Source organism: Rhinatrema bivittatum, chromosome 4 (genome assembly GCF_901001135.1).
Source record: "Rhinatrema bivittatum chromosome 4, aRhiBiv1.1, whole genome shotgun sequence".
Taxonomy (NCBI): domain Eukaryota; kingdom Metazoa; phylum Chordata; class Amphibia; order Gymnophiona; family Rhinatrematidae; genus Rhinatrema; species Rhinatrema bivittatum.
In genome coordinates, this window is record NC_042618.1 from 418,141,037 (window position 1) to 418,166,758 (window position 25,722).

The window sequence follows — 25,722 nt, forward strand, 5'->3', positions numbered from 1 at the left end:
GAAACCACGCCCGCGGCCCCGCCCCATATGATGCGCCGCCGCAACACGCCCCCCAGGAAAGCCCTGGGGCTTGCACGCGCCGCCGAGCCTATTCAACATAGACTCGGCGTGCGCAGTGGGAACTTGGGGCAGGTTTTAGGGGGGTACGCGTGTATCTTACGCGCTTACCCCTTTGAAAATCTGTCCCTAGGTGAACAAGGCAGGGACTTTCACTGGGCGGGGAACATATTACATATACTCCTTTACAGCTCCGCAACTGGGTGAAGGGAAATTGTCAGGACTGCTGCTACAGAAGGTAAGAAGGGAGGCAGAACTGGAGAGACAGAGAGCACTGGAAAGAGGGAGGGAGAACATTGGGATGGGTGTGGGAACCTCAAATTACATCTCAGTACCAGCACTTTAACTTCTAGAAAAAAAAAATTCAATCTCGCCTATCCTGCAACTGTGGTTACCAGTACTAAATCAACAAGCAGAAGATAGATGCAAAAGCATGTGTTGATTACACAGAAACTGGACATTATTAGTCGCCTTAAAGAAAGGCAAAAACAGAAGCAAGATAATGCAAAAATTCAATGTCAGCTCATCTATGATCAACAACAAGGTACAGAAGGCAGTTAATACAGTTTCTGACAAATTCTAAGACAAGCAAAGCAATTATTGAAACCATGAAAAAATCTGCGTTGGAAACTGAGAAGAGAACGCTGAGAGGAAAACAGTGATCAACAGACCCCCCCCCCCCCCGACGTCATCCCGCCTAGCGTCAATCCGGTTAACGGTATCATTCCACCAGACGTCGCGTGCCGAAGGATCACGACAAAGGGGCACTCCCCTTTGTGCACCCCTTCGTGCAACCCGTTGTGCTACCTTTTCATTTTTAACTTCCATTATTCTTCCTCTTTTGTTTAACCTTTCTCATGTTTTTAGTTTTATCTCTTGTTAACAATTTCCTTGTTATAAATGTTCAATGTATTAGACAAAGGAAACATATTTCCTGCATCTTATGTTTTAATGTAAACCGATGTGATATGTAATATCGAACACCGGTATATAAAAAAAAATAAAATAAATAAATAAATGAAATCCATCTACAGAAGGGATTTTAAAAGGAAATTAATCAACTATGAAGGCACTCTACAAGAAGTCCAAGTTATCCCATATTGGCATAAAAGTTAATATAGCTTTCTGTGCTATTCTCCAATGCACACCTACCTGATATATTCAAAATACTGCATTTAATATTAACAGGATATTAAATGCCATACTGGGGTAGTGTGCAGTAGAGATATTAAAGTTACCTTTGGTGATTACTAAAAATAATTCTTAAAAAAAAAAATTAATAAAACTATTGCATGTTTTATTTGGAGGGGGAAAAGCCAAGATTAATGTTCAGAAAACAGATACTCCCTTATAATGAAGAAGGGCTAGGCACTTCCAGACTTTGAAAAGTACAATAGGACATGTTTACTGCATTATGCAAGGGATTAGCTGATTAGTTTCTTGGTGCACTGGATATTGACGAACAAATAGTTAAACCTCTGCATCCTTGACACAAAACTATTTGGGCAAAACGACCATTTTAATTTAACGAGATTCTGTCAATGAAAGACGGAGAAAAGATTATACCAATTAGACAGAGATTCCTCCAAGTCTTTCAACAGAGGTGAAACATTCAAAGTATGTGCTTTTCTTAGGTCTCCTGGAATAATCACCCCTAATATTTAACAGAGCCTTTGGCCCACTTTAGTGGAAAGGACACTTGCTACTCCTTGCCAAATCCTCAACTGGGTCAAAGGCTTTGAATTGAATCTATGTTTGCTAAGTATTTTGTATTCGTTTTAAGCTATTTGTATGTAATTTTTTGTTTACATTATGTATTAATCTTAACCGCTAAGGTCTGTGGATTAGTTGTACTACAGTCACAGAACACTATTAAGGATGCAATTTTCAATATGGCATGTGCCTGGACTGCTTTAAGAAGAAAAATTAAGGACGACAATATTAAGATGAAGGCAATAGTCCAGCAGCAAGAGGGAAGCCTTCCTGTCTTTTGCATCGAGTGCCACACGTATGACTTTTTACCTGTTGGTGAGAGGCTGTATGTGTGCAATTGGTGCAAAGAGCTCCTGGCTCTCAGAGAATAAGTCCAATCTCTGGAGGCTACAGTGACAGATTTGGAGGAGCTGAGGCAGACAGAAAGGTAAATAGAGGAGACCTTCAGAGACATGGTAGCCAAGTCCCAACTCCAGTCTGACAGCCCAGGTGCTGGAGGAGGAAGGTCTCCTGCTTGGACACCATCACCCTCATGTAGCAGGAAGCTATCCTGTAGCAAGGACCTGCTTTCCAGTTGATGCAGTGTCATCCTGCACCGAGGACAAGTCTCCCAGGGCTACTGCCGAGGAGGGAAGGATTAGGTAAGTCGTCTTAACTAGTAATTCAATTACTAGGAATGTAGATAGCTGGGTGACTGCTGGATGAGAGGATTGCCTGGTAACTTGCCTGCCTGTGCGAAGGTGGCAGATCTCACGCGTTACCTAGATAGGATTTTAGACCGTTCTGGAGAGGAGCCAGCTGTTGTGGTACATGTGGGCACCAACGACATAGGAATGTGAGGAAGGGACGTTCTGAAGCCAAATTTAGGCTTTTAAGTAGAAAGCTGAAATCCAAAACCTATAGGGTAGCATTCTCAGAAATGTTCCTTGTTCCACATGTAGGTTCCCCAGCAGCAGGCAGAGCTCCAGAGTCTCAAAGGGTAGATGAGACAATGGTGAAGGGAAGAAGGATTCAGTTTTGAAAGGAACTGGCCAACATTTTTGAGAAAAGGGGAGTCTTTTCTGAAAGGATGGGCTCCACCATAACCAGAGTGGAACCAGGCTGCTGGTACTAACCTTTACAAAGATGTCAGAGCAGCTTTTAAGCTAGAATAAAGGGGGAAGCAGACAATCGCTGAAAAGCACATGGTTTGGAGGGAGGTATATTCGAAGGATACTAAAGAAACAGAAGAATTAGTACATCCCAACAGAGAGGTTCCTATAAAAATAAAAGTAGTCTATGTGCCTGTAAATAAAGAACTCCCGACTTAATAGATTACAAATTATCCTTGTCAACATATTTTAAAATGTCTATATGCCAATGCCAGAAGTCTAAGAAGATGGAAGAGTTAGGCTGAATAGCACTGAATGAAAAGGTAGACATAACTGGTATCGCAGACACCTGATAGGAGGAGGATAACCAATGGGACAGCGCTATAACTGGGTACAAATCATACCGCAATGATAGGGTGGATCAACTCTTCATCCAGACCTGTTAGAAGTTTCTACAAAGGCACTCTTTACGTCCCCCCAGCTAAGACCTCCTTTAGGAAACGCGTGCTATCAACTGCCGGTCCCCCACAATGGAATGCTCTCCCCCTGACCTCCATCAAGAACCTTGCCCACTGACCTTCAAAAAAAAGCTCAAAACGTGGCTATTCAGCCAAGCATTTCCCTAATCTGACAATCGATACCACATACAAAGACTGAAAATTGTTGGCTACTCTAAGAGCTTCACTCCTTTATAGATATTCGTTCTTCTCTTCTTCTCTCCCATTTTAGACGATCATTCTCATTTCTCATAACAGGACACTAGTAAAAAATTTCCCCCCCCTCTCACCCAGGTTCCCCTTTTTGTTTGGTCTCCCCCCAAGCCTCTGTCGTAACTTTGAGATTTGTCATCCCGATCTGGACCACAGTTCAATGTATGCTCTTCAGCTTAACTACTTATTTGTTCTTTATTTCATATTTAGTTTTAATTTCATATTTATTGCTACCTTTAACTTAATATCTATTGTTAATTCTTAATTCAGTTTATTGTTGGTGCTATACTCGTTTATCATATTAGTAGTTTGTATTTAACCCCAGTTATTTATCTGCATGGATCCCAATTCCGCGTAACCCCTGTTCTATGTAATGCTATTTTGCATCCATTGTTTCAATGTAAACAGATGTGATATATATTTGATACACAAACACCAGTATAGAAAAATTCTAAATAAATATTCAGGATGGCAAAGAGTCCAAATAGGCTAAAGATCCAGTAAGAGACTAAATACACAATCAAATCTTTATGGGTAGAAATCCCATGTGTGTTGGGGAAGGGTAGTGATAGTATACCACTGTCCATCTTACCAAACTGATAAGAAGGACAATGAAATGCTAAGAAATATAAAGGAAACTAATCAACTTGGCAATGCAGTAAAAATGGGAGATTCCAATTACCCCAATACTGACTAGGTAAATGTAACAACAGGACATGCTAGAGAGGTAAAGTTCCTGGATGGAATAAATGATTGCTTCATGGAGAAATTGGATCAGGAACCAACAAGAGAGGGAGCCATTTTAGATCTAATTCTTAGTCAAATCCAGGATTTGGTGAGAGTGGTAACGGTGGTGGGGTCACTTGGCAATAGTGATCATAACCAAAAACTTGAATTAATGACTGGTAGGGGGACAATAAATACATCTACAGCTCTAGCACGAAATTTTCAAAAGAAAGACTTGGATAAAATGAGGAAGATAATTAGAAAAAAAACAAAGCTATAGCTATAAAAGTTAAGAGTGTAGAACAGGTGTAGACATGTTTGGGGTTTTTTTTCTTTTTTTTAACAATCTTAGAAGTGCTGTCCAGATATATATAAGAAAGCTGGAAGAAAGGCCAAACAACTTCCAGCTTGGTTAAAAGGCGAAGTGAAAGAGGCTATTTTAGCCAAAAAAAATCCTTCAAAACTTGGAAGAAGGATTCATCTGAAGGAAAAAGTATAAGCATTAGCAAGCTAAATGTAAAACATTGATAGGACAGGCTAAGAGAATTTGAACAGAAGCTGGTCTATAGGCAAAAACTCATAATAAAAACTTTTTTAAATATATCTGAAGCAGGAAGCCTGTGAGGGAGTTTGTTGGACTGTTAGATGATCAAGGAGTTAAAGGCATGCTTATGGAAGATAAGACATTTGTGGAAAGGCTAAATTAATTCTTTGCTTTGGTGTTTACAAATGAAGATGTTGGGGAGATATCCCTTCCAGAGACAGTTTTCAAGAGTGATGATTCAGATGAACTGAACCAAATCACGGTGAACCTGGAAGATGTAGTAGGCCAGATTGACAAACTGAAGAGTAGTAAATCACCCAGACCAGATGGTATACACCTTAGAGTTCTGAAAGAACTAAAAAATGAAATTTCAGATCTATTACTAGTAATTTGTAACCTGCCATTAAAATTGTTCATTGTACCTGAGGACTGGAAGATTTGCTAATGTAACCCCAATATTTAAAGAGGGCTCGTGAGCCTGACTTCAGTGCCAGGAAAAATCATGGAAACTATTCTAAGGAAAAAAAAAATCACAGAACATATAGGTAGACATGGTTTAATGGAACACAGACAGAATGGGCCCTGTTCCCCATAGTTATCATGCATACATCTAGGCTTGTACCCCGTTAATTTGTTCTATATATACCTGTTTCTCTTGTTATATGTCAAGCACATTTCATGTGCAGTTTTTTATCATTTAATGTAAACCCATGTGATGTCCCAGATGAGTGTCGGTATATAAAAACCACAAATAAATAAATAAATAAATAAATAAAGGGAAGTCTTGCCCTGCAAATCTGCTGCTTTATTTGAAGGAGTTAATAAATATATGGATAAAGGTGAGTTGGTAGAAATAATGTATTTGGATTTTCAGAAAGCGTTTGACAAAGGTCCCCATGAAAGGCTTCTAAGAAAATTAAAAAGTCATGGGATAGGAAGCAATGTAATTTTGTGGATTGCAAACTGATTAAAGACAGGAAACAGAAAGTAGAATTAAATAATAATTTTTTTCAGAGAGGAGAGGTAAACAATGGAGTGCCTCAGGGATCTGTACTTAGACTGGTATTTTTAATATATTTATAAATGATCTGGAAAGGGGAAGAATGAGAGAGGAAATCAAGTTTGCAGATAACACAAAATTATTCAGAGTAGTTAAATCACAAGCAGATTGTGATAAATTGCAGGAGGACCTTGTGAGACTGGAAGATTGGGTATCCAAATGACAGATGAAATTTAATGTGGACAAGTGCTGTAGTTACATGATGTTAAGTTTCATTTTAGGAGTTACCACCCAGGAAAAAGACTTAAACTTCATAGTGGACAATACATTGATATTATCGGCTCAGTGTGCTGTGGCGGTCAAAAAAGCAAACAATGTTAGGAATTATTAGGAAGGGAATGGTGAATAAAATGGAGACTGTTATAATGCCTCTGTATCGCTCCATGGTGAGAATGCACTTTCAGTACTGTGTGCAATTTTGATCGCTGCAACTCAGAAAAGATATAAATGCACTGGGAAAGGTACAGAGAAGAGCAACCAAAATTATAAAGGGGAAAGAACAGCTCCCCTAGGAGAAAAGTCTAAAGAGGTTAGGGCTGTTCAGCCTGGAGAAGAGATGGCTGAGGGGGGATATGATGGAGGTCTACAAAACCATGAGCGGTCTAGAATGGGTAAATGTGAATCCGTTGTTTACTCTTTCAGATTATGAAGTTAGCAACTAGCACATTTAAAACAAATTGGAGAAAATTATTTCACTCAACGCACAAGCTCTGGAATTTGTTGCCAGAAGATGTGGTTAAGGCAGTTACTTAGCTGGGAATGAAAAAAGGTTTAGACAAGTTCCTGGAGAAGTCCATAAAGTGCTATTAGTCAAGTTGACTTAGGGAACCAGCCACTGCTTATTTTGGGCAATATAGCATGGGATCTATTTAATCTTTGGGTACCTGCCAGGTACTTGTATCCTGGATTGGCTACTGCTGGAAACAGGATACTGGGCTTGATGGACCCTTGGTGTGACCCAGTATGACAACTTATGTTCTTAAGGCTGCAGAAAATTGTGGACAGCAGAAGAATTTGAAGGTTTTAATGTGCAAGAGAAGAAAATTAACTGAAAGATATTCTTTCTTAATGTCATTCAAAATGCTGATGCTACAAGCCCTGTCATTAAAATCAAAAGATACTGAACTTGAAAAGTGGATTAACATTGATTAGTACCTTGATGTTACACAAACCCTAACTGTTTCTAAAATTATAGAAAAGATTGTGCATCTTGAGGGATCCACTACACTTGAGCAAGACACTGAAGAAGATGACAACCACAGAGAATAAACTAGTGGCCAGGGCTACTGCTGCACAATGCCTTGAAACAGTCTTGAAATATGCTGAGCTGAAGCCTTCTTATTCTGTTCTGGAGGTAATGAAATTTCATGTTGTTTATAACAATTTCCTGAGAAAAACAAATTGACTAGCAATGTTCCCTCTAAGGATTGGGCTGCTGTGAGCAAAAATGTTTGGTTTCATTACCTTGTGGGCCCTACTTTCTTTGATGTAAAAAGCCTATCAATTTTATGCTCACAGCAACCCAATCCTTAGAGGGAACATTGCAGCAGCATGCACACAAACTTTCTTACTTGCATATTCGCTGTCATACTCTCTCATATATATACTCATTTCACAAATATACATACACTCACTCTCATATCTCTCATTCATTCCCCAGACTCTCACGCACATGCATACTCACTTAATACTCCTCCTCTTCCACACACACACTCATATCAGTAACTACAAACCCTTCACTGCCAAATACTTTGAGAAGTAACACAAACCAATGCAAAAAAAAACCATCTCTAACCTTGCCATACCATACCATACCATACAGCACTATCTCAGGACTCAAACAGCAGCCTTATCTATGACACGGAAACAATGCAACTATTATACCATGCCCTAGAACATTAATACACCACCTACTGCTCTCCAAAGCCCCACATAAGAACATGCCATACTGGGTCAGACCAAGGGTCCATCAAGCCCAGCATCCTGTTTCCAACAGTGGCCAATCCAGGCAGTAAGAACGTGGCAAGTACCCAAAAACTAAGTCTATTCCATGCTACTGTTGCTAGTAATAGCAGTGGCTATTTTCTAAGTCAACTTAATTAATAGTAGGTAATGGATTTCTCCCCCAAGAACTTATCCAATCCTTTTTTAAACACAGCTACACTAACTGCACTAACCACATTCTCTGGCAACAAATTCCAGAGTTTAATTGTGTGTTGAGTGAAAAAGAACTTTTTCCGATTAATTTTAAATGTGCCACATGCTAGCTTCATGGAGTGTCCCCTAGTCTTTCTATTATCCGAAAGAGTAAATAACTGATTCACATTAACCTGTTCTTGACCTCTCATGATTTTAAACACCTCTATCATATCCCCCTCAGCCGTCTCTTCTCCAAACTGAAAAGTCCTAACCTCTTTAGTCTTTCCTCATAGGGGAGCTGTCCATTCCCTTTATCATTTTCGTCGCACTTCTCTGTACCTTCTCTAACGCAATTATATCTTTTTTGAGATGCGGCGACCAGAATTGTACACAGTGGGGTAGATTTTATAATTTTGCACGAGCGTGTACTTTTGTTCGCGCACCAGGCGCGAACAAACGTACGCTGGATTTTATAAGATACGCGCATAGCCGCGCGTATCTTATAAAATCCGGGTTCGGCAAGCGCAAGGGGGTGCGAAATCGGAGTGGCCTCGGAGGGAACTTTCTTTCCACTCCCCCCCTGCACCTTCCCCCCTCCCTTCCCCTACCTAACCCACCCCCCCGGCCCTATCTAAACTCCCCCCCCCCACCTTTTGTTGGCAGATTTATGCCTGCTGAAAGCAGACGTAAATCTGCGCGCGCCAGTGGGCTGCTGGCGCGCCATCACCCGACCCAGGGGCTGGTCTGGAGGCCTCGACCACGCCCCCGAACCGGCACCATGCCCCCAGTCCCGCCCCGAACCGCCCCCTGACACGCCCCTCCCCCGCCCCTTTTACGAAGCTGTGCGCGCACCGGCAGCCTCTGCAAAATAGGCACGCGAGGGCCCTGTGCACGTAAATACGGCCGGATTTACGCGCGCAGGGCATTTAAAATCCAGCCCAGTATTCAAGGTGCGGTCTCACCATGGAGCGATACAGAGGCATTATGACATTTTCCGTTTAATTCACCATTCCTTTTCTAATAATTCCCAACATTCTGTTTGCTTTTTTGACTGCCGCAGCACAATGAACCGATGATTTCAATGTGTTATCCGCTATGACTCCTAGATCTCTTTCTTGGGTTGTAGCACCTAATATGGAACCTAACATTGTGAAACTATAGCATGGGTTATTTTTCCCTATATGCATCACCTTGCACTTATCCACATTAAATTTCATTTGCCATTTGGATGCCCATTTTCCAGTTTCACAAGGTCTTCCTGCAATTTATCACAATCTGTTTGTGATTTAACTACTCTGAACAATTTTGTATCATCTGCAAATTTGATTACCTCACTTGTCGTATTTCTTTCCAGATCATTTATAAATAAATTGAAAAGTAAGGGTCCCAATACAGATTCCTGAGGCACTCCACTGCCCACACCCTTCCACTGAGAAAATTGTCCATTTAATCCTACTCTCTGTTTCCTGCTTTTAGCCAGTTTGTAATCCACGAAAGGACATTGCCATTTATCCCATGACTTTTTACTTTTCCTAGAAGCCTCTCATGAGGAACTTTATCAAACGCCTTCTGAAAATCCAAATACAGTACATCTACCGGTTCACCTTTATCCACATGTTTATTAACTCCTTCAAAAAACTGAAGCAGATTTGTGAGGCAAGACTTGACTTGGGTAAAGCCATGCTGACTTTGTTCCATTAAAACATGTCTTTCTATATGTTCTGTGATTTTGATATTTAGAACACTTTCCACTATTTTTCCTGGCACTGAAGTCAAGCTAACTGGACTGTAGTTTCCCGGATCGCCCCTGGAGCCCTTTTTAAATATTGGTGTTACATTAGCCACCCTCCAGTCTTCAGGTACAATGGATGATTTTAATGACAGGTTACAAATTTTTACTAATAGGTCTGAAATTTCAATTTTTAGTTCCTTCAGAACCCTGGGGTGTATACCATCCGGGGGTGTATACCATCCGGTCCAGGTGATTTACTACTCTTAAATTTGTCAATCAGGCCTACCACATCTTCTAAGTTCACCGTGATTTGGTTCAGTCCATCTGAATCATTACCCATGAAAACCTTCTCTGATACGGGTATCTCCCCAACATCTTCAGTAAACACTGAAGCAAAAAAATCATTTAATCTTTCCGTGATGGCCTTATCTTCTCTAATTGCCCCTTTAACCCCTCAATCATCTAACGGTCCAACTGACTCCCTCACAGGCTTTCTGCTTCGGATATATTTTAAAACGTTTTTACTGTGAGTTTTTGCCTCCACGGCCAACTTATTTTCAAATTCTCTCTTAGCCTATCTTATCAATGTCTTACATTTAACTTGCCAACACTTATGCATTATCCTATTTTCTTCTGTTGGATCTTTCTTCCAATTTTTGAATGAAGATCTTTTGGCTAAAATAGCTTCTTTCACCTTCCCTTTTAACCATGCCAGTGATCATTTTGCCTTCTTTCCACCTTTCTTAATTTATTTATTTATTTAACATGTTTTGTATACCGTCATTCGGTTTTGCCATCATAACGGTTAACAGTGATCTTAATAGGTAGACAAAGTTGCATCAGGTTTTCTACAGTGAGTATAATAGGTGAACAAGTTGGGTAAAAAAATAAAAGCATCAGGAAGTGTTGGTTATTACATATTGAAAAAGGTTCTAGACTGGTGTATAGTGGGTTTAGCAGTTCTGATGAGACTCCATGGGTGGACACGATGGTATCTCTGTTTTCTTGATGTTGTATTGGGTGGGAGACTGTTGGTGTTGATGGTTGAGAGCGTCTGAGTAGGCTCTGGTGAAAAGCCAGGTTTTTAACTCTTTTTTAAACGTTTTAGTGTTTGGTTGTGTTCTTAAATTGGATGGTAATGAGTTCCATAGTGCAGGGCTGGTGATGGATATAGCTCTCTCACGGGTTGAAATCAGATGAGTGGTTCTTTCGTGAGGGATTTTGAGGAGACCTTTATTCGTTGAGCGAAGGTTCCTTTTTGGAGTGTGTAGTTCGATGTGTTTGCTTAGCCAGTAGTTTTGCTGTCCTGTGATTATTTTGTGGAGGAGAGCCAGTGTAAAGAGATGAGGGTTGGAGTAATATGTTCGTGTTTCTTTGTTCCTGTTAGAATTCTGGTGGCTGCATTCTGTAGTATTTGGAGTGGACGGATGGTAGTAAATGGTAGGCTAAGGAGTAGGGTATTGCAGTAGTCTTTGCTGGAAAATATGAATAGTTGCAGGACTGTTCTGAAATCATTCTTGTAAGAAAAGGCTTAAGATGTCTGAGTGTAAGTAATTTATGAAATCCATCTTTAATTGTATTTGTTATGTGGGATTTGTATGATAATTCTTTGTCTATGGTGATTCCTAGGTTTCTAGCATGGTTAACAGGAGAGATTAGTGTTTTGGGGTTTTCTGTTTTGAGTGGTTGCATGGGTGAGTGATTGACTTTTTTTTCTAGGATGATTAATTCAGTTTTCTTGATGTTTATTATGAGTTTTAGGGTGGATAGACATAGTTTGATTTCTGCGAGATAGATGGTTATTCTCTCATAGATTTCTTCAAGCGTATTGAGTACACAATGAATGTAATAATATAACACAGTAAATATGAATTTTTTGACCTGTAAAAGTACCTTCTAGGTACACCTGGCCAGAACTTACATCACTAAACATTTGTACGTATTTTTATGATTTAATGTAACCGAAACTTAATGGCACCTGTTAGAATATACTATAGTACGCTTACGCCAACTTACTTATGTGCCTACATGTAAACTGTAGCGATGGTATATAACTTAGAAACAGTACAGAAAAGAGTTTAAATAAATAAATAAACAAATAAATAAATAAATATAGGAAAAAAGTCAGACCTAGGTGATCCAGTGTGTGACAAATTGGTAGGAGATAGATGTTGAAGAGTAGCTGACAGGGCAGATCCTTGTGGGACTCCTGTATTTAGGTTTACTTTATTCAATAGGTTGTTGTTGAATATTGGAATACATCTGGACTGTGCTTCTAGGATGGTATTTTTTTTTTTTTTTTTTTTTTAACAATGACCACGCCTCTTGCATACTTTTTACCTTTGTAGCTGCTCCTTTCAGTTTTTTTTTTTTGTTTTGTTTTTTTAACTATTTTTCTCATTTTATCAAAGTTTCCCTTTTGAAAGTTTAGCATGAGAGCTGTGGATTTGCTTACTGTCACCCCCTTCCAGTCATTAATTCAAATTTGATCATATTATGATCACTATTGCCAGGCGCAGTTACCTCTCTCACCAAATCCTGTGCTCCACTGAGAATTAGATCTAAAATTGCTCCCTCTCTTGTCGGTTCCTGAACCAATTGCTCCATAAAGCTGTCATTTTTTCCATCCAGGAACTTTATCTCTCTAGCATGTCCCGATGATACATTTACCCAGTCAATATTGGGGTAATTGAAATCTGCAAGTGAACACATTGTACAAAGGTTTTGAACTTTCAGTGTGTTAGATTTTTATAAGTATATTTTTTATTGTGTATTTAGGACCATCATAACACCCGCGGTCTGCAAGCATTTTATGCCTGTATTTTCAGCCGCTACGGGTCATTTTTAATCATCTGTCTGTAACCCTGAATGTCCTTTTATTTTATGAACACTTTTTTCCGATTTTTTAATTTTTCTTAAAACGTGTGGAATGATACTTCCCTTTTGCTGGCACTACCGCGCTGCCGCACAAGTCCAGTCCGAAGTACGTTTCGCAGGGCTGCTGCTTCAGGGACTGTGGTGGACGGTGTACCTTGGGCAGTATTTTTCTAAGAAGTATATTTCTTCAAATCCACATCAGTTTTCAAAGCTTTTGGTTCTTATTTGGCTTGTTTCAAGTTTTGCCGCCATATCCTCTTTTCGGCGTCTGAGCTTTGAAAACTTATGTGGATTTGAAGAAATATACTTCTTAGAAAAATACTGCCCGAAGTACACCGTCCACCAGAGTCCCTGAAGCAGCAGCCCTGCGAAACGCACATCGGACTGGACTTGTGCAGCAGCAGCGCCGACAAAAAACTGAACTTGTGCAGGAGCGCGGTAGCGCCAGCAAAAGAAAAGTATCATTCCACAAGTTTTAAGAAAAATTTAAAAATCAGAAAAAAAGTGATCATAAAATAAAAGGACATTCAGGGTTATGGACAGATGATTAAAAATGACCCGTAGTGGCTGAAAATACAGGCATAAAATGCTTGCAGACCGCGGGTGTTATGATGGTCCTAAATACACAATAATAAATATACTTATAAAAATCTAACACACTGAAAGTTCAAAACCTTTGTACAACGTGTTCACTTGCAGTACTTGTATTATTCGTTGTATCTTGGATAAATTACACGGATATTGTTTGTGGTAATTGAAATCTCCCATTATTACCACAAGCCTTTATTCAATCCATCCTGCAAAAAATCCAGAATGAGAGGGATCTTTACTGAATGAGGAAGAACACCCCAGACCTCACACCGGGCCTCAAAAACTCTCCAAACCCGCACATAGGCCAAGGAAGTGAAGAACTTGTGAGTGCTGAGTAAAGTGGCAATCTCCACAGAGGATTAACCACACTTTAATAGGCAAGCCCTCTCAAGGGCCAAACTGTAAGACAGAATAGAGTCAGATCCTCGTGAAGAACCGGTCCCTGCTGAAGCAGATCCACATGCGATGAAAGACAAAGGGAGGCCTCCACCAGGAGTAGTCATAAATCCACATTCCAGACGCCTGGACCAGTTCAGTGCCACCAGGAGTACTAGTCCCCCCATGGCCTTCAATCTTGCAAATTATCCTGCCCAGTAAGGGCCACGGAGGAAACGCATAAAGCAATCTGTCTTCCAGCCAGACTTGTACGAGAGCGTATATTCCCAGGGACCATGGTGCAACTGTAGAAGCGAAGGACCTTCACATTTCAAGAAGTCACCAGCAGGTCTAGGAACGGAAGGCCCCAGGAATCCACAATCAGCTGAAATGCCTCAGCTGAAGCATTCACTCTCCTGGGTCCAGACTCTCCCTGTTGAGAAAGTCCGCTCTTACGTTGTCGTTTCCTGCAATGTGAGAGGCAGATGACCTTCCGCCCATTTCATGAGCTGGTCTATTTCCTGCGACACTTGCTGGCTCTTGGTTCCACTCTGGCAATTGATATAAGCCACCATTATTGTGTTGTCCAACATCACATGAACCACTTAAATCTGCCACCTGTGGTTGAACTGCAAGCATGCCAGCCATACCACCCGGGCCTCCAGGCAATTGATGTTCCAGTGGGACTCTTCAGCATTCCAGTGCCCCAGGCCATTAACTCCAGACAGTGAGCCCCCCAACCATGGAGACTCGCATCTGTCGTGAGAACCAACCAGGCCAGAGAGGACAAGGGAACTCCCGTTCTAAGATAATCCTCCTGCAACCACCACTAAAGGCGGGAGCAGATTTCCATTGGCAAGTGCAGCCAACCGCATAATCCTGAGACGATGTGTTCCAAGGAGATGGAGAACCCAGAAGATGCATATGCGCCCTTGCCCACCACTTCCAGGGGGGCTGCCTTCAAGCCAAGTACCTGTAGGTAGGGATCACAGCATTGGGCATATGGTGTCCATCAACTGATGCACTTGAGACATCAATCACTGGAGCCAAACGTCCGGTAGGAAAACTTGGTCCTGTCCTGTGTCGAACTGGACCCCCAGATACTCCAACGACTGGGATGGTTGAAGATTGCTTTTTGTCAAGTTCACCACCCAAATGAGCTCCTGCAATAAGGAGATCACCTGTGTGTCACCAGGTGGCTCTCTTCCTGAGACGTGGCTCAAATCAACCAGTCTTTCAAATACAGATGCACGAAGATTTTCTTTTCACAAGGCTGCTGCTACCACCACCATAATCTTAGAAAATGTTCTGGGAGCAGTGGCTAAACCAAAAGGCAGTGCCAGAAACTGATAATGGTGCCCCTAACACCGCAAAGCATAGAAAGCATTGGGGTTCCAATCGGATGGGAATATGAAGGTAAGCCTCTGACAGATCAAGGTAAGTCAGAAATTCTCCCGATTATACCACTATTATTTCAGAGTATAAGGTTTCCAGTCGAAAATGAGTCACCTTCAAGTGACGATTGACCCTCTTGAAATCCAAGATGGGAAGAAAGGAGCCCTCCTTCTTGGGCTAACAAAATTAATGGAATATCGCCCCATACTTTGAGATGCGGGCACCGGAACCACAGCCCTCAGTCTGAGGAGCCTCTGAAGCATGAACTCCTGCCTACTCCTTCTGCAGGGAGTAGCAAGGGGACTCCATGAACACGTCCTGAGGAATACTGTGAAATTCCAGTGCATACCCTTCATGTATCACCTCCAGGTCCCACTGGTCTGACATGATCTCTACCCACCCCCAATAAAAGAAAGAGAGAGACATCCCCCTATTTCCTGTTCCAGAAAATGGGTTGGCAAACCTTCACTGGGAAGCTTGGGAAGCCCCGAGCCTGCTCCTCTCTTGAGCTGCTGGGGACGAAAGGACTGAGACCTACCGAAAGGCCGAGGCCGCTGAAAATTCGTCCCTCTGTACGGATGAAAATGCCTGAAACCCCAGAAACGAGCCCTCATACCAAAGGGGCACTGTAAATGTTTCTTGTCCTCCGGCAACCAAGGCACCAAAGACTCGCCCCACTTACAGGCCAGTTTCTCCAACTCACTCCCAAACAAGAGTGAGCCTTTAAAGGCATCATGGTAAGATTGGCTTTTGAAGCCTTGTCAGCTGACCAATTTCACAACCAGAGCTGACTCCTGGCTGCAATCACCGAAGCCACTCTTCTGGCCGAGTTACAGACCAAATATCACAGCCTGCATCTGCTAAAAAGGAGGCAGCAGGCTCCATAACCACTCGAGTTCCCTCCAGACTCATCAACCTCCTGAGAGAGAAGCAGACAAGATCTCGCCACTAGGGTGCAACAGGAGGTAATCTGTACATTCATAGTCACTGCCTCAAAGGCTTGCTTAAGAATAGCTTCAATCATTCTATCATGTACATCCTTCAAGGCTGCTCCTCCCTCTACGGCACATACCAGAGCATCCACTTTCTGAAAACACAAACGCTCTCCCACAGCTGGATCCCTGGGGTACAAGCCTTCCAATGTCCGACCTTCTTTAAAATTTGCCTCTGGGGCATTCCATTCCAGATCAATCAATTTGTGGATGGCATCCATCACCAGGAAAAACAAGAGGCTTTACGTAAGGAAACTAAAATAGGATTCTTCCTCGGCTCTGACACAGTATCCGAAACAGGAACACCCAGCTGTTTCAAGGGCTGGGAAATCAGGGCCAGCAGTTCTTCTCTATGAAAGAACCGCAACATGGTTCAATATGGTTCCAGCTCTGGAAGAATTTCCCCATTTTCCAGATAATCAGGATCAACTTCATCATCTGTACCATCTGGATTCCTGTTGGGAACACCCACAGGGAGCAGAGGTGAGCCCCAGCGCTTAAGCATAGGACTGGAAGAGGGAGGAGCCACCAGCTGAGGGTCTGACCGGACAGAAATGGGGGAAGCGGAAGACTGCGCTTGAAGAAAGGCTTGTAAGCCTTGAAAAAATTCCACCCAAGAAAAAGCAGCTGGGTCCAGGGCAAGCTCAGAAGGGACTGGAGCTGGTCCCACAGAACTATCCTCGCCAGCGGAGGCGCCAGTCAAAGGAGAACCAAGATCTGGCATCCTACGAGTCAAGTACTAGTACATGATCTTCGGTATATAAAAGTCCTTAAATAAATAAATAAATAAAGACCGAGACCAACCCATCATCAGACTGGGAAGAGCCAGGCTTAGCAAAATCTGGGGAAGACAACTCTCCTTGAGCGTCTGAGCAGTGCTGACACAGGTTAGAAGCTAGGTCAGGCTGAGAAGCCCTAATATGACAGGCAACACAAATAGGAAAACACTTAGGCTTCTTGCTTACCGGCGCGCCATCGTTGAGGTAAACGTGAGTCGGAATGGCTCGCACTCAAAAACTAAATGCGCCCAAAAAATAAGTACCTGGAAGAAAGCACGGCAAGGTGCACGCACAACCTGTGCGCCAAGTTAAGCACGTAAAAATGTTTATGCATAAAAAGCACGCCCAAAAATCAAGCGCACAATTCTTGCGCAGTCAACACACTGCGCATACTGATGGCCTAAAGAGGGCAGCAGAACATGCACAGGGACGCGTGAAAACAGCCACTGCAGCCTACAACGCAGCATGCAAGAAAAAAGCATAATTGTGGGGCCTAGCCCACCGGGGGCTGCTCAGCCTGCTAGGCTGCACAGGTCCCCAATCCCAATGGGAGCAGAAATCAACATCGGCATTCTACATTTTATTTGCATATCATGAATGGGGGAGGGGGGGTGATGGAACGGAATGTAATGAATAATTCCTCACATTGTCTTTATTATCTTGTTACTGGTTATAACCACTGTGATTATTTGTTGTTTACGGCAATAAAAATTGTTTAAAAAAAAAAAAAGAAAGAAATGAACATCGGCATGGCGCACCAAGAACGGAGACCGGAGGAAGTCCTGAAACCCCTCTGTCTCCGATTCACATAAAAATTTCTCCTTTTTTTTTTTTTTAAACCTTACCTGAGCTTAGCGCTTACCGGCTGAGCACAGAGACGGTCTCCAGCTAAGGGAAGAGAGGGCATCTGCCATCACTGCCGCACTCGGCCTCCTGCACCCGCTGCTTTTCAGCTGAACTAGCAGCTAAGTCCATGCCAGGAAGCCCAGCTACCGGACCAAGGCACACCTCTTTGAGGGAACATGGAAATCGCCTCAGGAATTCTCAACTTGGGGAGGGACCTTTAGGTATCACCCCAGGAGAGCGGGTCTTTCTTTTCCTGAATTTAGAATTTCAAATTTCTCCTTTCAAAAAGCTCAAAGCAATCCCCATAGGGAGATGCAAGTCCACCATCTGCTGGATACGGAGAATACTGTCAGGCTGGGGTCACTACAGGGTTATATATACTACGATGTCAGCTAGCTCAGTCTCCATCTACTGGCAAGGGAGCATAAACCCACTGGTCCTGAGTCATTCTGTCTATATGCTAGGAAATAGGTTGTTTATAAAATTATAACTTTCCAACCCTGTTCCTATCACATTCATAGACTGTGACATCAGTCAAGAACTATTAGGCCCATCCAGTCCACTCTATTTTACTCTCCAAGGAACACCACAGAAATCAGTCAATCCCAGGTCTCCTTTATTTCCTTGTCAGTAGGGATCCCTTGTTTTCTTTAATTTCATTACCCTTTTTATCTCTATCATCTCCTCTAGGAATCTATTCTATGCATCCACTGTCCTTTTCATGAAAACATTTTCTGATGTTGTTCCTGAGTCATATTATGACCTATTGCTCTAGTCTAGATCATTTGTTCCTGTGAAAAAGGTTGCATCTTCTCCCAGATTTATGTCTGTGAATGCATGAATACCTATGAAAGGTGGCTGAAGTACACATTTTTATGAAAAAAGAGTTAACACTATAAAGCCTTGACAATTGTGTTACTGCCTACAAGTTTCAAACTTGTCCTATTTCCACCATTCATCTGTGTGTCCTACCATGTGTCCAATATATGCATATGTACTTTTCTGTGTTTAAATAGTAAACATTCACTTTTTGGGTTTGGGGGTCTGGTCTGTATTAAGCAGTTTTCTGTTCATTTTGTTAATGATAAAATCTTTCTTTGGCATTGAAGAACTCAAGTCTGTGATCTTCAAGGCTGAGTTGAAATGCCAGGATTTGAAATTGTGAGCTCCAAGTTTACACAGATGTTAGCTGACACCTTAAAATTCAGAGCTATCCTTCAAGTTTGAAATCAATAAAGGACAGATTACATGTAAATGTAATAGAAGATAATCATCCTGGAGCTTATTATTACTGATAATCAAGGGCTCATTTCAGATATGGTCTTTGGTTTGACAACACTCAGCATCTTTCCAATTTGTGAATAAAGTTGAATATACTGAAAGCATCGCCTTACCTCATACATATATACATATACATACATACGTTTTGCCTTGGTAATTTACTTTTATATCTTTCCAGAACAGTTTATTAGCTCATGTGTGAAGACCATAAACTCACTTGGAATTCGTATTTTGAATTTGCCACTCTGTCCAAAGCTGCCCTCTATGACTCCATCTTCTCCTGTTGATAGCTTGACCTTTAATCCCACAAAAATCTGGATGTTGGTCTCCTTTTTGAACAATGAACGTCCAATGACACTGTAATCATCATTCACCTGAAGAATAAGATTTGAATTTTTTCAGCTCTATGCATAATTTACACTTTTACCTTTGTGAACTTTGAGTGTTTTTGAATTTTTCAGTCTACTTTTTAAAATGGGTAAACATAATGAATATTTTTGCTATAAGAAGCATCAAAATTAGAAATGAAATGGGGTCTTTAATGGAATAATTTTCAAAAGATTTACCCAGTTAACTTCAAAAGTTAGCCAAGTAAATGCATGTCTTTGGACCCTTGCACCTCAATCAGCTACATTTCTCTCCCAAATTCACAGGATGTATATAGCCATCAGAAAATGGGAAACTCTGAAGACGTTCCCGGGGGTGAGTTTTTAATTCAGCCAGCACACATTTCCAGTGCTAACAATAAATTTAGTCGACCACTTCACCACCACAAATAGCTGGCCTAATCTAACTGGACAAATTTTATCCAACTAGATTTAGGAAGTTTCAGCTACAAACCTAGCCAGTTAGGTATGCCTGAAAATTCAGCTAAAGATAAACAGATAAGATGACCTATTTTTTTATGTAGCTTAGCAGCTTTTAAAAAATTGACTTCTGTATGTCAATTTCTTAGGATATGCAAAATAACAATAGCATTGCCTTAATCCCATCAGATGTATGTATCGTATGTTGCATTTACTTTTTGTCAATTACAGAACTCTAGGTTGTAAAATCAATACAAAGATTAATTTGCTTCTCATAAATATGTATTACATATATATGAATAATCCATATATTGTGGTACCAATATTATATCCATATGTGAAGGAGTATATAGGAGAATCCTCACAACACCTTAAAGGATGGGCTCCAGCTATCTAGCCCAGTCCACCTTAGATGACACCCGGGAGGGAAAGCCAAGATATAGAGAATTTCCCTGGGGAGAGGAATAAAAGCTCAGGGAGTAACACTGAGGCCCTGGGAAAGAAGAGAAAGCAGCTCTCCTAAGCTAAGATTATCAATTTGTGATAGCTGTAACTTTTGATTTAAAGCTGCTGATATAAACAGACTTTTTTCTATTTTTTGTTATGCTATAAATACTAAAATTGTCCTGTGAAGAAAAGCAAGTTTGTTTACCATAAACAGTGTTTTCCATGGCTAGCAGGATGAATTAACTATGATCTGTGGGTGACATCATCAGGCAGAACTGAATGGAACTGCCTCTCCAAGCTAGTAGAGCTTTGAGCTCTACTGAGCATGTATGAGAGCACCCATGCAGGCATTGCCTCAGAGTCTCCTCAATCCATTTCAAAGCTGACATAGGGATATAGTCTGCTGTCCAGGGAGGCGGGCGGACATTTCATGGCTAATTCATCCTGCTATCTATAGAAAACACTATTTACAGAAAGCAACCTTGCTTTATTCTGTTGTTAAGCAGAACTGAATTAGCCATGATCTGGGGGAGTCCCAAGCTGAGGATTGCAGCAAAGTGTTTTCTTATAAGCAACTCGGACTCCACCATAGAGAGCAGACTATTTTTGTAGTAGATGGTGCAAGACTGCCTGTCCCATTGTACTGTTTAAATTAATTAGAGAATCTAAGCAGTAATGTGATATAAAATTATGCACAGATGACCAGATAGCTGTTTTATTAATGTCAATTGGAACCTCCCTGAGATGCGCAATTGAGGAAGCTGTTGATCTGACCTGGTGAGCTCTGATTGGATTAGTGAGCTTGATACCAGCTGCAGTAATCCAATTGGAAAGTGTTCACTTAACTACAGCTGTGCCTAATCTGTTTGGATCATATGAGATGGTACAGTTGTGATACCTTCCTGTGGAATTGTCATGGTGCTTATAGTAAGCCAGAGCTCTTTTGAAGTCCAAAGTATGCAGCCAAAGTTTTCTCTCTCTCCATTATGTACATGAGATTTTGGAAATAAAGTAGTACTGATTGATTTAAATGGAATGCAGATACCACTTTCGGCAAGAATTTGGGATGCGTTCTGAGTACTACTTTATCTTGAAAGAATTACATGTAAGTGGGTAGTATATAAGCACTTGCAATTCACTGACTCGTTGAGTAGAGGTAACTGTAACTAAAAGACAACCTTCCACAGTAGATACTTTAGAGAAACAGTCTCTATGGGCTTGAACGGTGATTGCATCAGGTGAGTGAGGTCTACATTGAGCTCCCATAGCACTGGTGGTCTGTGAACTGGTAGGTTTAGGTGTAAAAGACCTTTCATGAAATTGGAGAAGAGAATGCATGGAAATCAGCATTCCATTTTCTGGAGAATGATAAGCCACAATCTTGCTGAAATGTACGTGCACGGATGCTATGGCAAGTCGAGATCACAAGAGAAAGTAAAGATAGGACAAGAGATGTCTAGGCTCACAAGGAATGGATTAAGCCTGAGTAACGCTTCCATTTAAAAGAATAACTTTGCTTTGTGGATGGCTTCTTTGCAGAGAGGAGTACATCTTGGATTGGTTCTGGTAAGGACAATTGTGATAAGACCAAGCACTCAACATCCATGCCATGAGATTGAGAGTTGGAAGAGCAGGATGTAGGAGAGAGTCGTCTTCTTGAGATAGGAGACATAGGTTGTCTCCCAAATGTATGGGAGGATTCATGGAAAGTTGTACTACATTCATATAGCATCTATGTCTTGGAAACGCTGTGTGATCAAAATCATGGTGGCATGGTCCCTCATGAGTTTCTATACAGTTCTCACTATAAGTGGTTATGGGAGGAAAAGCATACATAAAGTCTGTGTTCCAGGGAATTAGGAAAGCATCTTGGGTCTTCCATAGATTGCTGAGTATGAAGCAGAATTGATTTAGTTTTTGGCTATCTTCTGTTGTGAAGAGGTGGAGCCAAGATTGACCCCCAAAGTCTGAACTGTCAATTGGCTATGGTATGATTCAGGGACCATTTGTGAGTGCAGAATATCCTTGTTGAGTCTGTCCACTAGGGTGTTCACTATACCTGCCAAGTAAGTGGCCTGCAATGTGGCTTTTTCGCCCAATGCCATATGCGAAGGATTTCTTGGCATACGATCCATGATCTGATTCCTTCCCGTTAATGTAGAACATTGCAAGTTTTGTCTGTCTGGATCTATTTCCCTTGGGCTATGTGGCTGAAGGTGCACAGTGCATTGTCTATCGCTCTGAGCTCCAGTTGTTTGATCTGCAGACATCACTCTTAAGTGGACCACATACCCTGGATCTTATAGGATCCAGTGTGGGCACCCCATCCCACAGTAGAGGCAACCTTGATTAGTATGACCTGATATAGTATGGGTTGGAATGAAGCACCATCGGATTTCCATTATCTCCTCTGGTGCAAGTAAGATCCTTGGGTAAAGTGGGTTGAAGGAAATGATTCCACTGCATTCTTAGTCCCTACTGCAGGCAGCGCAGGTGTAGCTGTTAGAGGGACCATGTAAATTATCGCTGTCAAGTGGTCCAAGGTTACTAGAATGCAGCAAGTCATTACCAATGATGATTCCAGTAGTTCATGGGCAACCTTGGATAATGTTGCTATTCTGTTCAAAAAGAAGAATGCTCATATCTGCTTGGTATCTATATTGGCTCCAAAGAACTGAAGGCGTTGAGTAGGTTCTAGAACTGATTTCTCAAAATTGAACAGGAATCCCAGGGATTGAAGAGTGGTTATCACTGTGAGGAGATATGATCAGAGATTGTCTCTTGTTGGGACTACTAGGAGCCAATTGTCCAAATAAGGAAATACACAAATCCCTTAACATCATAAGTGAGCCATTACCACTGCAAGGCATGTTGTGAAGACTCAGGAGGTAGCCTAAAGTGCAAACAGAAGAACTTCTGATGGCCCCAGAGTCTTCACAACATGCCTTGCAGTGGTAGTGGGTTATTTATGTTGTCAAGAGATTTGTGTATTTCTTTCTGCCCCCTTGGTTCCCCCTTCCATAGATTAAATTCCATAGAATAAATTAGTAGGGCTGCCCCAGATCCACCCCAAATGCCATCTTTCAAAATGGCAGCGCCTGGCCTTTGCCCCATCACTTGATGAGGCAAAGGTCATCATTGCTATTTTGAAAAACACCATTGAATGGCCCAGAGCTAGGGGGCACTCCAGGCCACTACTGAACCACCAGGGAGTCTTTTAATAGTACAGGGAGGTCCAGAGGCCCCAGACAATAGGGATTTAATTTATGGAAGGGGGGCCATGCGGTTGAATGCCTTTGGAGGGGGGATTGGGAATGGGGGAAGGGATAAACAGGGAATATATTTTTTTGCAAAGGAGAGGGGTTTGGGATGGGGGCATGGCATCATTGCATGACACTGCAATCTTTTTTTTCCCAACTGCCTTGAAAGGTGGCAAGGGAGGGGGAGTGGACAGGAGTCTTCCATGACCACCAAGTGGGAGTTTTCACTTCAAGGGAGAAGGCTATTTTGGGCCATGTGAACTGTTAACATGATGGTAGCCCCAGGCAAAGTGGGCTGCCAGAGTGCTTTTTTCCACCTATCTCCGCAATAGTTTTTCTCATGGAATTTTTTCACAAGAAAAAATATTGAAGAGATACCACCACGATATTTTACCAGGGAGAGGTGAAATATCACAGGAATGTCCCCACACTCCTTGTGATACTTCTCTCCTCCCATAGTAAAATATCATGGCTTAGTAAAAAGACCCCTAAGTTTGTCCCTGAAACAATGGAGGGTGAAGTACTTGCCCAATGTCATAAAGATTGTCAGAAAAAGTAGCAGCCTAATAGTTAGAAGAGCAGGATGAGAACCGGGATAGCCAGGCCTTAAAGACAGGTTGGCTTTAAGGTTCACTGGCCTGGCTCAAACTGCTTGACAAGACATCCTGAGTAGATGTCATGTCCAGAGATGTCAGTAATACTCCTAGTGATGATTCACGATGGACATCTTACAGCAACAGCGAGAGCATCTGTAGAAGTGAGAACCTGCTTCATGGACATTTCTAAGTGCAAAAACAAAGTGAATTCCAAACAAATTTTCTTCAGCAACAAAGAGGCAGGGCAGAGGGCCTGTTGTGTCTGACTTAGAGTGATTGTCAAAAAATCACTCTAATCAAAAAATGCCTAATTAGTGACAGAGGGAAAAACCGAAAAATTGAGAAAATTGTCAAAGAGAGAGAATGGTATACAATACCAAAGTTCTGTCAATTTCCCCAAACAGATAAAATCAAAAGGAGCCGCTGATTTGGTGTCATGCAGATCCCATCCCGCACCCGCAGGTGCTCTTCTCAAACACACAACAAATGTCACATGACCCATTCACATGCCTCCAGTGAAGTTGCTTGCTATTAGAGATTAATAGCAAGTAGGAATTAATAGGAAGTAGGGGAGGGTTGATTCGGCTGGATCAACCCTCCCCTACTTCCTCGCACCTCCACCCGTCCAACCCGTGCTGCACTCCAAGGAACTCTCCGTACCCCCTCCATCAAATCCACCAAACTCAGCTCCACAATGAACAGAGCTTTCTCCCTAGCTGGTTCCACCCTATGGAATTCCATGCCCCCCGACCTACGCACTGAAACCTCTACAGCCAAATTCAAGAAAAAACTAAAAACCTGGTTGTTCGTACAGGCCTATCCTTCCAACGTGAACCGCCCTCCTGAAACCACCTAACCATATTTAGTACACCTCCTTGTTCAACCTGTACATATTGCTGCTACATCCTTTTAGTGGCAACACTATCCTTTTCTTCCTCTCCTCCTCTTTGCCCCCCTCTCCTACTCTCTGATTTTAACACTTTTACTACCTAACGCTTGTCAAATACTTTGTAAATTTCCGTCTCTGTTTTTCCAGTTACCGAATCGCACATCTTGTACGATTTGCCTCCTTGCCTTCCTAGTTTTCCAATCTGTATTTCGACAATTTGTCTCCGACCATTGTAAATACTATTAATCTGTTTATTTAGAAGTTTGCTGTTCCTTAGTTCACAGTTACCGTTCCATGTAAAGGCAATGCCTAAAAGTTTTTAAGTTATCTGTAAACAGATACGATGTGCAAACGGTTGTCGGTATATAAAAGTTTCTAAATAAATAAATAATAAATAAATAATACTAACTAAATTGGTGGGATGTTGATCAATATACTATTGAAAAATCATAATTGAAAGCCATTATTTTGTATGTTCATTCTTCCAGTCAAAAGGGTTCCCCCCCCCTTTTTCTTTTTTTATATTTTATGTTTTTATTTGTCCTGAAGGGACAGAGACAGGATGGAGGCGGTCCAGAGAAGGGTGACCAAAAAGGTGGATGGTCTTCATCGAATGACTTATGAGGAGAGATTGAAGAATCTAAATATGTACACCCTGGAGGAAAGGAGGAACAGAGGTGATATGATACAGACTTTCAGATACTTGAAAGGTTTTAATGATCCAAAGACAACGACAAACCTTTTCCGTTGCAAAAAAAAAAATCAGCAGAACCAGATGTCACGATTTAAAACTCCAGGGAGAAAGACTCAGAACCA

At 41.6% G+C, this 25,722-nt stretch overlaps 1 protein-coding gene across 5 annotated transcripts in view; it reads right to left on the bottom strand.

The window, feature by feature from the left end:
• EEFSEC (eukaryotic elongation factor, selenocysteine-tRNA specific) overlaps positions 1-25,722 on the bottom strand; it is a 379,816-nt gene that overhangs the window by 122,498 nt on the left and 231,596 nt on the right. For 4 of the 5 annotated variants that reach the window (XM_029601306.1, XM_029601302.1, XM_029601303.1 and 1 more), the window contains exon 6: positions 19,126-19,282. The exons of the other annotated variant lie outside the window; for it this stretch is intronic. In XM_029601306.1, the coding sequence (XP_029457166.1) occupies positions 19,126-19,282 (157 nt within the window). The remainder of the gene's footprint in view (positions 1-19,125; positions 19,283-25,722) is intronic. 5 annotated transcript variants of the gene reach the window in all.